The sequence below is a fragment of the Lonchura striata genome, chromosome 9 (assembly GCF_046129695.1).
Source record: "Lonchura striata isolate bLonStr1 chromosome 9, bLonStr1.mat, whole genome shotgun sequence".
In the NCBI taxonomy this organism is placed as follows: Eukaryota; Metazoa; Chordata; class Aves; order Passeriformes; family Estrildidae; genus Lonchura; species Lonchura striata.
The window spans coordinates 18,089,749-18,104,999 of NC_134611.1; the positions used below are offsets into that span (position 1 = coordinate 18,089,749).

The window sequence follows — 15,251 nt, forward strand, 5'->3', positions numbered from 1 at the left end:
CAATGGTTAATTATGGGTAACTATAAATTAAGATTGCAGGTCGTGGATCTTTGTCTGCCTGAGCTAAGGCATGGATTTTTAAATGAATATTTACACCATAGAATGGTACATAAAGGGCCCCATTAGCTTTCTCTTTGATAAGCTAAATAGGTGGAACTCCTTGAACCCCACATTAGAAGGAGAGTATCCTTTAATCATGTCTTATCTCTATTCTATGAAGTCCTTCTAATTTTTCATCACCCTTTTGAATTTAGGACACAGATCCTGAACAACATTCCACCTTTCCTTGCATCCATGCAGATAAAGATGAAGTATAAATCTCTTTATCCTTTCTTAGTATTTACTTGCCTGGGCAATCAAGAGTTACTTTCCATATTCTGGTCACCATGGCAGAGAAGTAGCATTTGCGATGTGATAAAACCTTTTCGGTGACTTTGTTTCCCATCAGAGGACTTCCTAGGAGATTTGCTGGGCCTTTGTTCTTTCTGGAATATATTTATTCTTTATTTGTATAAGGCAAAAATGCTTTCACAGTGATTTTGTAGAAGAATAAGGTTCAAAGGTATGTATCAGAGGTTAGCACAAAATATTTGTGAAGAAGGAGACTGCGGACAGGACAGATCTCCTGAATCCTATACTGTCACTACAGTACTGCACATTTCCACGTGAGGCTGAATGACAGAGGCCACGGCCAGATGCATTGTCAGCTGATGGATACAATCCTGGAATCAGATTGAATGCTGCCATTTCTTTCAAGATGTATCTAAAAGTCACCTGATGAAGTAAAAAAATGGGGTTTGAACCACTGAGCCTAACTCTCTCCTGCCAAAGGTAACCATGCCATGCCTTCTCTTTTGTAAATAATTCCATGCAAGCTTAGGAAATAAAGTATTTTTCCAAATGGGAGGAAAATGTGATCAATTTGGAAATACAGACAAATGAAATATTATTTTAGTTCATTCCTTCTTGTCAATTTGTATGTAACTTTTACTGAAATCTGCTTTTAATTCTGTCCTGTCTCCCACTGCAGAGAACAGAGACTGTCTCCAGCATCAGTCTGTGTTGGGTAAAGCATCAAACTTGCTGAACCATGCAGACCAAGCAGAAGAGATCCTGTGATAAAAGGTCCAATGACCAAATTTCATTATGAGTTTAATTTCTTTGTTCAGTCAAACCCTGTACACCAGTCAGGATTGGCTCTGACAAGCTTCCACTGTAAAATTATACAAAAGAGGCTGAAATCTAGGCCACAGCTAGAAATAATTCTTAGGAAGCTCTCTGGATTTCCTGGAGGGTAAGGTGTGGCTCTGTGTGTGGGAGGGAAACGCCAGTGTTTTTCTGTTACCAATAATTATGTGCAGCTTGAGTTTCAGTAATCAGAGTTACATATGCATGCTGGAAAAAAAGAGCATGGGATTATACGTTCCAAGATAAATATCTTACATTGCTTTTATCTTTGTTATTTTGTGATTAGCACTTTTAAATGTCCAAAGGCATGCTCATATTTTATCAACACATAAGAAAAAAATACAGTTACTAAGAATTTATGATGTAAAAGAGAAAGTAATCTTGTAAATCTTCATATTAGCCCACCAGTCTGTCTAACATTTTGGAACTACTTCTTGCACTAGCATTTGTTTTTATTAGCTTCAATAATTTTGCTTTTGATGTTTTTTATGATCACTGCCAAATACAGAATATGCTTTCCAGAAAGTTATCCTGAGGTGAATGCACAACGTTGAAATATCAGTCTTAAAAGATTTGATAAACCAATAAAGAAAGAAGATCTTATCAGGGGAAAGGGGCTTGGTAGCTAAATAAAAGAAATACTGCAATTCTAATGGCTATTCATCAAAATATAGCAATACAAACAGGAAAAAAACCCAACTTTAATGTAGCTAAAATGTAGCCTGTAAAATTATTTTAAAAGTCCATTCATTGCAGTGTCTAAGCCCCTACCATATGAATATTATGGAAGATATTCTACAATTCTTATAAAACATTTCAAAGGGTGTATTTTACTTAATTTTGTGGTTTCATGGCATCATAGGTTTTCAGGCCAGAAGAAAGCACAAGTCTCCAGCCTGACTTTTTGAATAGTACAGGTGATAATTAGATTGAGGCATGTGTCCTTCGGGAAAAAATCCACCACCTTAGTTTAAAGACTTCATGTAAAAAAGAATACTTCACAGTCCTATCTATCAGTTTGTTTCCCAGGGTTTAGTTAATCCAAGGTGTTTTCTGTTTGTTATGATTTTGTTCTTTTATCAAAACATATCTCTTGACTCAGTTTTCAAATGTTGCATCTTCTAAAATATTTTCCTGTTAAACTGAAGATTTGTATGATTATTCTCTTTATTTATGTAATTTCAAGTGAGTTAGTTCTTCCCTGATTCATTGATGGGCCAAAAAGATGAAGTTTTCTAAGTCTCTTCTGTAAAAAGGGTTTCTAGATCCCAAAGAAACCACATAATTCTGCTTAACCAGTTTCTCACTTTTTGTCTCGGGATCAGGCCAAGACCTACTGTTCCACCAACAAAATCCCTATTGCTACAATGCTCCCCACATTTATTCACAAGGATAGCATTTCTGTGTGCCCCTAACTGCATTTATAGATCACTCCTTTTCATGATGCAGCCTTCCCTCAGGTAACTAAATTACATTTTTCTTTCCTAGCAATATTAGCCTGCACTCCACTACACTAAAATGCACACTGTTCAAGTTAGCTCACCTTACTAACGATTCTGGGAGCATTGTGGACTAATTTCTTATCATGTATCACTTTAGAACTTCTGTTTCTTACACAAGATTATCTTAAATTTGTAAAATAACTAGTATCTCTCACTAGCTATGCATAAATACTTCTCAATAATGCCAAGTAAAAAATGATCCTGACTATTTTTCTCAATGTAAAAAGTAAAGTATATACTAAAAGCCAAATGTAATATAGCCAGACACTGAAATGTGTTAAAACAGAGGAAAGTTTAAGCAATATTTTGCTTGTTCTTGATAAAATGTGTGTTGATACCATGGAGTTAAGAGCAGTCCTCAAGGGGAAGGGATGTTGCAATAATTTTGAACAAGGAGAAAATTCTTCTCTATCTGTGGGAAAACTGCATGTAGAAAAATAAGTAAAATTATTGGTTATAGCAAGTTCTATTTATTTCAGCAAAATTATACTGGACAAATATGCCTTAATATAAAATAACAGGAATTTAGTAAATAAAATGAAAACACAAGGTAGCATTCTGAAAAACAGCTGCCTAGAAATAAGTCATACTCTAATCTTGGATAAACTCCTTCTTTTTCCATACATGAAGGAGTGTTTTATTAAGGCAGCCCAAGCTATGTGTAATTGCACTAGCAACAAGATATAAGCATCACTTTCTGCAAAGAGAGCCACACCTCCCAAGAAACACAAGTTTTTCTGCATACCCACAAGGTTGATGAAATGTTGCCATTGACTATCTTCCCTTTTACAGGATAATTCTTTAGAAAGGGGTAGGGATCTCCAGAAGCAGCACAATGAATTCAGCAAAATACCAGCCTGGAAACAGTAGATGCTTCTTCAGTACTTTGCCATGGGTAACCATTGGATAGACTTTTTAAAAAGTCTAAATGTGTCAAGATACAACTTTATTGTCCATAGAATTTCTATTTGTGGAAGTATTCCAGTTTTCTACACTAGATACTTGAAACTCTAGCAACCAGCTTTATATATTTTTTTCAGCTTATATACAATTAATGCATTATCTAATATTTATAATCTACTAACCAGAAGTGCTGACACACTTGTAGTAAATCAAACACCCAGTACTTGCCAGGCCAATCTGTCCAGATTAAGATAATGGCCAGCTATGCCATCTTGATAAATCCTGTGGAAAGAAATTATTACAATGTTGGTTATAACCATATGTTTACTCTATACATAAAGTCATTTTTTAAAACTCAAATTAGTTGAAAACTGGACACCCATATGCCGCAGACTATGGAATTTCCATAATTTTTAAATAATTAATTTTGCAAGGTTTTTTACAAGAATTCCTTATAAAATGCCTTCTTTTTAAAATCCTCTCCTTTGCTTAATTCTTCCTTAGATTATGTAAATCTTGCTCAGTCAGGCTTTCAAAAGCTTTGCTTCTTTTTCTTTCTCACATGCACATAACCACACGCACACTCTGAGCCGTTTGACACAGACCACTTGAACACATCACCACTCCTTGTGCAGTGTTTCAGCAAGAAGGTTGCACTATGAGCTGCTGCAGCTTCACAAAGAGCAGGAGAGGAGAGCCAGGGAGCTCTGTCCCCAGCATGAGCCTGGAGCAAATACTGCTGGAACACATTTCCTAGCACTTGAGGGACACAAAGGTGACTGAGAACAGATGGTGCAATGTGGCTTCACCAAGGGCTTAACTTTGATGTGAAGACTGGCTCAACAGAGGAGGAAGAGCAGTGCCTGCTGTTTACCTTGACTATAGGGAGGCCTTTGGCATAGACTCCCACAGTGTCCCTGCAGTCAAATGGGTGAAACAGGGAGTGCAAAAATGTGTGAGGTGGATGGATGATCAGCTGGGCTGTGCAGTGAAACGGGTGTTGATCAGCAGTGCTAACCCCACATAAAAAGGAGGCTGGTTACTAATCCTGTTCCTCAGGGACCCATACACGGACTAAAACTCTTAATGTCCTTTTTAATGGCATTCTCAGCATGGTCAGATGTGATACTTTTTGTGGGCAGGGGAGTCAATACTCAGGAAGATAAAGCTGCTATTCAGAGGGGTCTTTGTTCTTTTTTACCATTGTTTGCTTTCTTAAACCTAGGGCTTTTTACACAAAAGTGTGAAGATGGTAAAGAAACTTTAAAAAGCAAGAGTACTACAGAATGAAAACTAAAAAAAATTCATTTGGTCTCCTTATTGACCCATAGTACACACAACTTTTTTAAACACTCAGTCTGCATTCCTCATTTGTTGGGTAATGTACCTGGAATCTGGCATCTAGAATGATCCTGAGCATACAGACATTAATTGTGAATCTAATTGAATATAGTTGTAGTTTCAATGCGTGGTGCTAAATATTTGTAAAATAACCTTTAGGTGTCTTACACTGGGCATTCTAAGCATGTTTTATAAATTTTATTTTGACAGACTAGTTTCATTTTCCCATCTGTATAAGGTATATTTTCCCATGTGTATAATGGACATCACGCCTTCTTTCCAATAAGCATCTTAATGTCTGTACACAGCTCAGGTACTGTAAAGAAAAGCAACCCAGAAAAGCATAAAAAAATAATTTTTTTTTGGTGTTGTGCTATGGGATGAGGACAGGTCATTGAGAGCATTAGTAAGAGCTAGTGTTCATCCTGAAATATTAAATAATGCCCAACTTTATTGTGCATGATACCCATTTTATCCATTAGAGAGATTGCCCTGGGTGACTGAAAACACTGAAATTAAAAGAGTGTAGACAAGATTCACTAAGGAATGTAAGCCTGTAAGTCTCAAACAGATGATCCTGAAAAACTTCCCACACACTTCCTGCATAGTCACCTGGTAATTTAATGAAATGCACCCTTGGAGAAACAGCTCTAGGTATGCCTGAGTCTGGGAACTATGTGGAAAGAGCTAAGCAGTTCAGCATTTATTTTGTGCTTACACCTAGCTGGGTAAACAAGAGACTATTCTACAGTGGAGGGCCCAGAAGGCTTGGTACAATAATACATACCAAGCACCACTGGCTTAGGCTCTCCACAAAACACAATTGCAGGCTTTCTCTCAGCAAATGATGGTATGAATGTCCATCTTTCATAGGACAGCATATTGTGGTGGGCCCATGCCAAACTCTTTCCTCAGCTGAAGAGAATTGGCTCAAAGACAGATTCTCCTGCCACAGGATCATCTCCCACCACTCTGACTATTCCACCCTGGTGAGGCCACATTGTCCATTTTTCACTGTGCAAAAAGCCCAGCATCAGGCCAGGAGTGAGAAGGAACCAGACTCTTCAGCCCAGAGATGAAAGCATACACAGAGAAACTAAAGCTGGTACAATCCATCCTCTATAACTTGTTTTTTGCTGTGTAACTTTTAATGTAAACTACAGAGAGAACACGGAGGCCTGGCCAGTAGTCAGAGCTTGTTTCCCTTCAGAAGGAGAGTGCCCAGCCTAGCTATTTGATTCATAATTTTCTAGATCTTATTCAACACACAGCAGTAGCTTCAGCTGGAAGAATGAAGACAGTTCTCACATCAGAAAAACCTGCAGGCTTGTGGTTTCACGGTTCCATTGTCAGGTGAGATGATAATCTCCAGAGGCTGGAAAGTCCTGTCTTCCGTATCCTTCTCCAACTCTTCAAATACCAGTTAAGCAAAGCCACTATCACTGACTTTGCTACACATTCCATGGTGTTCAGCAGCCCCTGGGAACATCTACCAGAGAGAAGCTGTGAACATCAGGAGCCTGCTAAGGGTTCAAATGCGATCAAAGCTGTACAACTGCTCTGCAGTCTCATGACTGAGGTGTTTACAGGATAACAAAACCAGACCTTTGGGGTACCACTTCATTATCTACACAGCACTGGGAAGGGAAGGGACAAGTAGTATGTGCTCTCAACCTTCAGGTAATGAAATTTAAAAAATAGCAAAACAGGAAAATAGCAAAATGCTGGTTATTACATAAAAACAAACAAACAAAACCCACACTAACAACACTAACAACAACAACAACAACAAAAACCACATAAAAAAAAAGAACAAAAAATAACCAACAAAAAGGAAAAATATGAAAACCTCACACCTCCAAAACAGTTCTCTGAATTATTGAATCCAGAGGTACCTTATCCTTTTCTCACCTCTTTCTATATTTTCCTACTTAATTTCCTTTCCTCAGATGAATTTTTGTCCTTTTGACTTAATCATAAAGTGTTTTTTCAATTGTTTGAAATGAAAGAACAGAAAAAAACAAAACAGTGCTCTATTGATACAATTCAAAATGATGCTTCACTACTGAGCTGGGTTAATTTACAGAAAGTTTTCCTCCAAAATTTCTAAGTGCTGACATGGAAGGAATGTCTTCATTTATCACTATTCACTAGAGAACTTGCTTGTTGAGGGGTTTAGGGTGGGTGGGTGGAGGGTTGTTTGTGTTTTGGTGTTTTTTTTTCCCAGTTGTTTTGTTTTTAACCAAGCAGCTTCTTCCAAAAGATGGTTTCTTGACAATGCTACTTAAGTTGTAAAATAGGAGTATCCTGGTAAAAAATTATTTGCACAGAACCAAGTTCATAGGTAAAACAAGAAAAAGACCTTGGAACTTTTCTATGAAAACATTAAAGTAATACTATGCATGCATTTATTAGTTGGGCCTTCTATTGAAGTTATAATTGTACCTTGTCAGTGATCTCTACCAAATGCTCAGTGTGTTCCTGGTGTCTTGTTGTCATCCCTCCCCTGCCCTAGGAAGTTCTTGTATTATTGTGTATCATTATGTTGTTCCTCCGAGTCCTTGGAAGAAAGGTATTTGAATAATATTAGGAGGTTGTCATTCCTCTTGCTAGGAGGGAGAAAGATAATGTGTTTTTTCCTAATGTATGCACTCAGTGATCCCAACAAAAACAGCATTGCAAAGTGGAACTACAAACAGCACAACTCCCTGTATGCTCTGCTAATAGCAGTGATGAAAATCTCTACTAATGACTTTAAGAAACAACCTTGCAATCTCTGACATCTGCATCAGCTAGAGAGATAAAGTTACAGCAGTCCTTGGTTAACATATTCCCAACAAAATCCTCTAAACCTCAATTACCATGGAAACTACTTATCCTTAAGGCAGTAAGGATAGCTGAAATATTTTCTCTTGACAAAAATGGGAGCGAGGCCAGAAATATATGGGATTGTGCATAATGAGGCCTTTGATCTTTCATTTCTGTGTTAAGCAGAAGTAATCTCAGTGAAGCAAACTGAGTTGAAGAACAAAATTTATTTATAGGACAGAAAAAGGCTTAAGACATTCTCTACTATTCTGGTTATTTCTAGGTATTTTTTTCATTAGCTTCCTATGTTTATGTTAACAGATTTCCTTTTCCCTTTTCTAGTGAGAGAAACATCATAAGGACAAATAGTACTTGTATAGAAAATTAGGAGACATCAAGCTTTGAAAAAATGCTTGGGACAGATGGAACTAAGCAATCCCAAGGAGGCTCAGAATTTTGCAGTCTGACATTAAAAATGTCTCCAAGTTACACCAGGTCTCCCCAGATCCCTGAGTACTCAATTTATATAAAACACTGTGTAGTCTTTGCTGTGAAGAAACAGTTGCACACCTCTAAGCATGAAAACCAGCTCAGGAATAGAAAATCTAATTCCTCACTTTATGTAAATTGGATCTCTAATTTGCAGCAGGAGTTCCTGAGTTTCATTGTAACATCAAGTTTTAACAGAGTTTAATGGAATAAAAATAACTTTTTGGAGCATTATCATCAAACCCCCTATGGTTCCTAATAAACAGGTGCTCCCCAAAACTTAAGCCACTGTAAACAAAGGTCTGAATTTGAAAGTGTGCACACAGGCAGGCACTGCTGGGCCATGATGTTACCTGCTTTAATGTAAACCCATCAATGTGTCATGTTTGCTCTAAGCTTTCCACTTTGACAGCTAACTGGGTTTATCAAAAACACTGCAGCAATAATCCCTATGAAAGACACTGATTTTATCTCCAGGTTCACTGTCTGCTGAGCAATGAGACCTGACATGTAGTGGGTCGAGAGAAGTGACTGTGCTCTGCGCTCAGCCTTGAGTATTGCATGCAGTTTTGGGCACCACAGTGTAAGAAAGACATTAAACTATTAGAGAGTGTCCAGAGGAGGGCAACGAAGATGGTGAAGGGCCTTGAGGGGAAGCTGTGAGGGCAGCTGAGGGCACCGGGTGTGTTCAGGCTGGAGGAGGCTGAGGGCAGAGCTCACTGCAGCCACAACTTCCTCGTGAGGGGAGGAGGAGCGGCAGGGTTGATCTCTGCTCAGGGACAGTGACAGGAGCCAGGGCACGGCCTGAAGCTGAGTCAGGCAGGTTTAGGCTGGGTATCAGGAGAAGCCTTCACCCAGAGGCTGTTTGGGCACTGAGCAGCTCCCCAGGGCAGCGGTTACAGCATCAGCCTGGCACGAGGCGTGACTCCTGGGGTCCCGAGGAGCTGCACGGACGGCGCTCTCGGGCCCCTCCAACTCGGAACACTCTGTGACTGCGCCCGCAGCATCCCCGCCCTCAGCGAGCCCGCCCTCAGCGAGCCCGCCCGCCGCGCCAGCCCCGTGCCGCGCATGCGCCGCGCCGCCCGGCGGGGCAGAGGCCGAGGGTGAGGGGTCGGCCCCGCCCCGGCAGCGCCATGGCGGGTCAGGGCAGCGGCGCCGTGCCCGGGGATGGCGCCGGCCCGCCCGCCCCGGAGCGGGTGCTCTTCCCGCCCACCTTCAGCGTGTCCGAGATCAAGAACAAGCAGCGTCGGCACTTCATGTTCCTTCGCTGGAAGCAGCAGCAGAGGAAGGTGGGGCGGGCTGTTGCCGGGGGGCGGGGGAGGCCCGGGTCTGGCGGGTCTGGCTAACGGAGCGCTGTTCTCTGCCCGCAGGAGAAGTTGGCCCTCAAGAAGAAGCGGAGGAAGGAGCGGGAGGCTCTCGGAGACAAAGTAAGGGTTCCGGCCGCAGGAGCCGCTGTGGCGGTGGCCGCTCCTTCCCCGCCGCTGCTCGCCGGGGCGAGGGTCCGGCAGCCTGCCCGGGGCTGCGGCTCCTCCGCCGCGTGAGCCAAGGGTTTCTCCACAGACTGCGGGGAAGCGGAGTAGTGCATACAGTGAGGGTGACAAAACACTGCGACAGCATGTGGAGTGGATGCCCTGTCCCTGGAAACGTTCAAGGCCAAGTTGTAGGGGCTGAGAGCAGCCTGGTCTGGTCAGAGATGTCCCTGCTCACTGCACCGGAATAGATGGCCTTTAAAGGTCCCTTCCAGCCAAACCATTCTATGATTGTATGCTCTCTGGCTCACTGGCTGTGGTAGCCTTCAGAGATATTGTCTAGCAGAGGTGTCAAACAGCAGACTTCAGAAACCTTGTTGCCCCTGTGTTAAATGATGCTATAAGCAGGCAGGACGAGTTTTAAACTTAATGACATAAAACCACTCCTGAAGAGTTGTCTCTGATGTGATTGCTGGGGCATTTATGTTGATATTATTAGGAATTATACTCCAATATTAATTTTCACGTAGATTAAAACAATCAGAGCTGACCAAACCATGCCCAGGCCAGTTATCTACTGGATTCCAAGCTTAGCCATGAACAAAGGTTTTGCTTCCTTCCCTGGACTGATTGAAGATAGTTATATGTGAGTTCCTGTATCACAGTAGTCTCACAAGAGTAGGGTAGGCTATTAGTCATTCAATTCTAGATATCAAGGTTAAAATGTGTTGCAGTTACAAGCAGAATCATTTTCTTCCGAAGAAGAAATAAAAATAGAAAGAAAGTTCCCCTTTTTTTTTGTTTTGTTTTGAAAAGTGACATTGTTCCAGTAGTGCTTCTCTCCATCTGATGCTCTCTGGTGTCCCAGTACCTGTGCATATTTTAATCAAAGTTATGTAACTTTTTTTTTTTTTTAAAGTGGCATCAAATTAATAATACTTGCTGTTCTGTGTAGAAATACAAACTATATTGTGGTAGTATGAATGTGGTATATGCAATACATTTTATAATGACATCAATATATAATGTTAATAAACTTTATGTATTGTAGGCACCTCCAAAAGCCGTACCAAAGACTATTGAAAATCAGCGAGTGTATGATGAAACCACTGTAGATCCCAATGATGAAGAGGTAACTGCATGTGCTAATAAGTTAATAATTTTTTTGCTAACAAGGGACATAAACTGATTGATGAAACTGAATACTTTCCTGTTAATTTGTTGATGAATTATTTTTTACAAATGATGGTTTACTAAGAGGTGATGTCATTCTTTCATTATCTTTATTAAATAATTGCTTTTTGAAACACTTGATACTGGTAGTAAAAGCTGCCCATGTTCATCACTCTAGATTCTTAAAAACACGAAAACCACACGCCTTCAGGTGAATAATTACAGAACAGAGCTTGTGAATTAAAATTTATATCAGATTGAACACTTGTTCCTCAGATATTTCGTATATGGTGGATTTAACAAAACTTCTGTTCTTCTAGGTTGCTTTTGATGAAGCAACTGATGAATTTGCACCATACTTCAATAGGCAGACTGTTCCCAAAATTCTTATTACCACATCAGACCGACCTCGTGGGGTATGTATGTTTTACTTGGAAACCAAATGGTTATAAGATACCAGGGTCTTCATCCTGTGATTGTTACATTCAAACTGAAAATAATAGCATTCACATGGATTTTTCTGTCATTTTATTTAGTACCCAACAATATCTTTGTTATGTGTATGTAATCTGTTGGTTTCTCTGGCACTGAGTTTCCTGCATAAAAAAAACCAAACCTTGTGCACGTGTTCTTGTATTGAAATCATCAGCACTGCCCGACTGAAAAGATTACTGACATTTTTGAAAACCATAAAAGAAATTGCCTTAAAGTACACCTCAAGCAGTTTATCTGAAAACTCAGACATGAGTACATGAAGAAACAGTTATGTTGTATTTTGAGATGCTGTGAACATTTTGTAAACCAGTGTGCTTTATAAATAATGAGTGTTGAGAGTATGCTTTTTGCATTTTCCTGTTTTTCTGTGATGGAGGAAGGGGAAAAAAAAGAGTCCTTAAAAAACTCTGTTGTGCTGCAGTCTTTATTGCAAATAAGTGGTTTTGCACTAACTGAATGAAGTAATTTAATAAAGTAATTTAATATCTTATCTTCAAATCTTTATGAAGATACTGGAAGTAATATATGCTCAGGGAGTGTAGTTGGAATGACCAACCCTCTGTTCTCCTAACAACTGAATTCAGTGCTGAGTTCTGCACGCTGCAATTTAACTCCCCTGTTTTGCAGAGAACAGTGAGATTCTGTGAGCAGCTGGCTACTGTTATACCCAACTCACATGTCTACTATCGAAGAGGACTGGCTTTAAAAAGAATCATTCCTCAGTGTATTGCAAGGGACTTCACAGATTTAATTGTCATTAATGAAGATCGCAAAATACCAAGTATCCTTTTGTGTATTTATCAGGGAAAAAAACCAATTCTGTTGTGTGCATCAGAGATCTACTTTATTCTGTTTTCTTTCTCTTCACAGTGCAAATTACAGAGCTAAAAATCACTGTGCCAACCTGAGTGTCTGACGACTAATGGAACTTGGAATTATTGAAGAAAGTGTGCAGATATGTTGGCACTTTTTTGTTATTTGTAATGCATGGATAAGCGCTGTTGTTATTCCAGTAAATTTAAGAGTTTGATTAATTAACAAGTTTTTCTGACAAGGAAGATCTATTTTTTTTTTTCTGGCTAGATAAAATATTACGAATTTGCTAGATGAGAAAGCAATAGAGGATAACCCTTGTTAGCATGTAGTGGACATCCTTCAGAGAGCTAGTTAACTACTTTGGGAATGTGTGTTTGAACATACAACAAAACCTTGGGCATAGATTATGATCTAAACCTCTAATGTAATACTGCATTTTGCATTGAATGTTCCTCTGTAAATTATATGCTCGATTTTACCAGCCTTTTCTTTAACCTGGTGCACAGATGGTCTTGTTTTAAGTCACCTGCCTGATGGTCCAACTGCCCATTTTAGAATGAGTAGTGTGCGTTTGCGTAAAGAAATAAAGGTGAGACTCAAAAACATTTGAAAAATGTATTATCTGTTGGTTAATGATAAATACATCCAGCCTGCTTCAACTGTCAAAACTTCATTTTGATATGATTCAGCTTGACCTTGTAAATGTGTTTTTTTTGGTAAGCTAACAGAAGGCTAAGGACTAGTATATTCTACTTCATAAGCAGCATATTTCCATTTTCAAGTTTATTTCCTGTATTTCTTTAGCTGCCAAGTATTTTATAATCTGACAAGTATTTTTAAAATCATGTCATTAAATGGGAGATGATCTACAACAGTAAGAAGTACCCAATGTCTGGCATACACACAGTAGGGTATATAAAATCAACAGTGTAAAAGGTTTCATTAGATGTAGTTTGTCTTGAATAAAACCTAGTTCTTGTTCCTATAGCCCTGTCACCTCTTCTTAGTATTGCTTACTTAGCCCTAAGTAATTTGCAGTAAAATGGGTTTTCTTCTTTGAAGTAAGTAATCTTTTATTAGTTTTTATTAAAGAAGAAGCCCATATGCACTCATATATCCCTAGCTGGTATGAGTACAGAAGAAGGTATGATATGTCTATGATAGGTATGTATGTATATATATATATATGATAGGTTATGTATGATATGATACGTCTATGATCGGTAAAGTGTATTACCTGCTACAGCAGGTTCTGCTAAGAGTAAAAAATGGTGCAGGAGAAAATGTAAAATTATTTGTGCTTTTTCATTGAATTTATATTGTTGAACCACAGATCCTAATGTTACTAGCTGCTCCTTTACTTGTTTATGAACTTAGGTTGTGTTTGAAAAGAATGATTAGGGCATGTTTTTGGCCCCATCTTCCTATTTCAAACACTTCTTTGGCAATACATTAACATCTTTTTGCATTCAATCTGTTCTTGGCATTCTTATTACTTCAATTTCAGCGAAAAGGGAAGGAGCCCACAGAACACGTCCCTGAAGTGATCCTGAATAATTTCACAACGCGGCTCGGCCATTCCATCGGCCGCATGTTTGCTGCTCTCTTCCCACACGATCCTCAGTTCATTGGAAGACAAGTAGCCACATTTCACAATCAGAGAGACTACATCTTCTTCAGATTCCACAGGTGACATTTTCCACAATATTCATTTACCAGTGAGAGAGAATACTCTTGTAACTGAATTCCTACTTTTAATTATTTTCTTCCCCAAGATATATCTTCAAAAGTGAAAAGAAAGTGGGAATTCAAGAACTTGGGCCACGTTTTACATTGAAGCTGAGGTCACTTCAAAAAGGAACCTTTGATTCCAAATATGGAGAATATGAGTGGATTCATAAGGTATATCTTAGTAATGATAATAGTCCTGCCTGGGGAGGCTAAATCTGACATGAAATGTAACCAAATATCTTACCCTAGGAAAGTGGCATAAATGCAGTTCTCAGTGTGGAAATATTTAACTTAAGTATTTAGAAGTATATTTTGAGAATCATGCAATGCAGAAACATCTTGCTGTATTTCAAGTAAAAAATAAAAATAGCAAGGACAATGAATGTCAATATACCATAACTACTTACTTGCAACTCTACAATAACTGCATTTCACTGTTTGCCCTGCTATAAAATGGAGTGGTCATCCTTGTTTGTGTTTCATCCTGTTGCAAGACCTTGCTGGTAAATAACTTTCCTTTTAAATTTCAGCGTCGAGAAATGGACACAAGCAGAAGAAGATTCCACTTGTAAGTGAAATCTGCCAATTGCTGGTGACCAAGAATACAGCAGCTGCTTTTAGCTATGGATGATCTTGGACTACTAATGATGATACTGAACAGTATCTGTCTGCAGAAAGACAAACAGCAAATATTAAAAATTCCTACAGCAGCTGATCAAGTACAATGTGCCTCTCTTCCTATTTGTAGCCAACGTGACAAGGACAGTGACTTTTTCCAGTTTAGCAGGAAAAACTATGACCATGTTTTAGCAACTTATCATTTAGCAATCACTAAGGATTTGCCAGAAGTGCTGCTGTGGTCTAGAAACAGATTATGCTTCACAACATCAAAGACAGCAAATATGTTGGTTAAAGAAATTTTCAAAATAAAGTATTTCTAGTTTTACAGTTCCATTTTATTTTTTCTGTTAACCCACACATCTTCAGTTCATCAGGTAAGAGATAAATATTTGAAACTTATTCCTAACTTACGGTATGCTGTTCCCTGACAGTATGGGGATAGTTTTCCAAAAAGGTTCTCCTATCCAGAGAACATGGAGAAGGCAGGATGCAGTCCATGAAATCCATGGTATTTTATTTCATTAGCATTTTGCATAAAATAGGCATGTTGCTAAAGTTACAAGAACAATATGCAAACTCCTACAGGCATCTCTTCTGTAAGTATCACATTGACAAGAGGTCTGTGTACCCAAAGAAGTTGAAGGGATGGGGAAAGAATTCATAAAACCCCCTTACAGGATGTTCATAAAGCTATCATCTAAAAATGCTGCTCAGT

The 15,251-nt window shown here is 39.1% G+C and overlaps 1 protein-coding gene across 1 annotated transcript; it reads left to right on the forward strand.

Moving 5' to 3' along the window:
* Positions 1-9,333: 9,333 nt before the first annotated feature.
* Positions 9,334-14,863, forward strand: RPF1 (ribosome production factor 1 homolog). Its single transcript, XM_021526931.2, has 9 exons — positions 9,334-9,520; positions 9,602-9,658; positions 10,752-10,832; positions 11,194-11,289; positions 11,996-12,149; positions 12,691-12,773; positions 13,692-13,873; positions 13,960-14,086; positions 14,446-14,863. The coding sequence occupies exons 1-9, from the start codon at positions 9,365-9,367 to the stop codon at positions 14,485-14,487; spliced, it is 978 nt and encodes a 325-aa protein (XP_021382606.1). The 5' UTR covers positions 9,334-9,364; the 3' UTR covers positions 14,488-14,863.
* Positions 14,864-15,251: the final 388 nt, after the last annotated feature.

Excerpts from the sequence above, each read along its gene's own strand:
- RPF1 (XM_021526931.2), top strand. The coding sequence starts at position 9,365 with ATGGCGGGTCAGGGCAGCGGCGCCGTGCCCGGGGATGGCGCCGGCCCG. Across the intron at positions 9,521-9,601 it reads GGAAGCAGCAGCAGAGGAAG|GAGAAGTTGGCCCTCAAGAA; the intron begins GTGGGGCGGGCT and ends CTCTGCCCGCAG. Across the intron at positions 11,290-11,995 it reads CATCAGACCGACCTCGTGGG|AGAACAGTGAGATTCTGTGA; the intron begins GTATGTATGTTT and ends CCTGTTTTGCAG.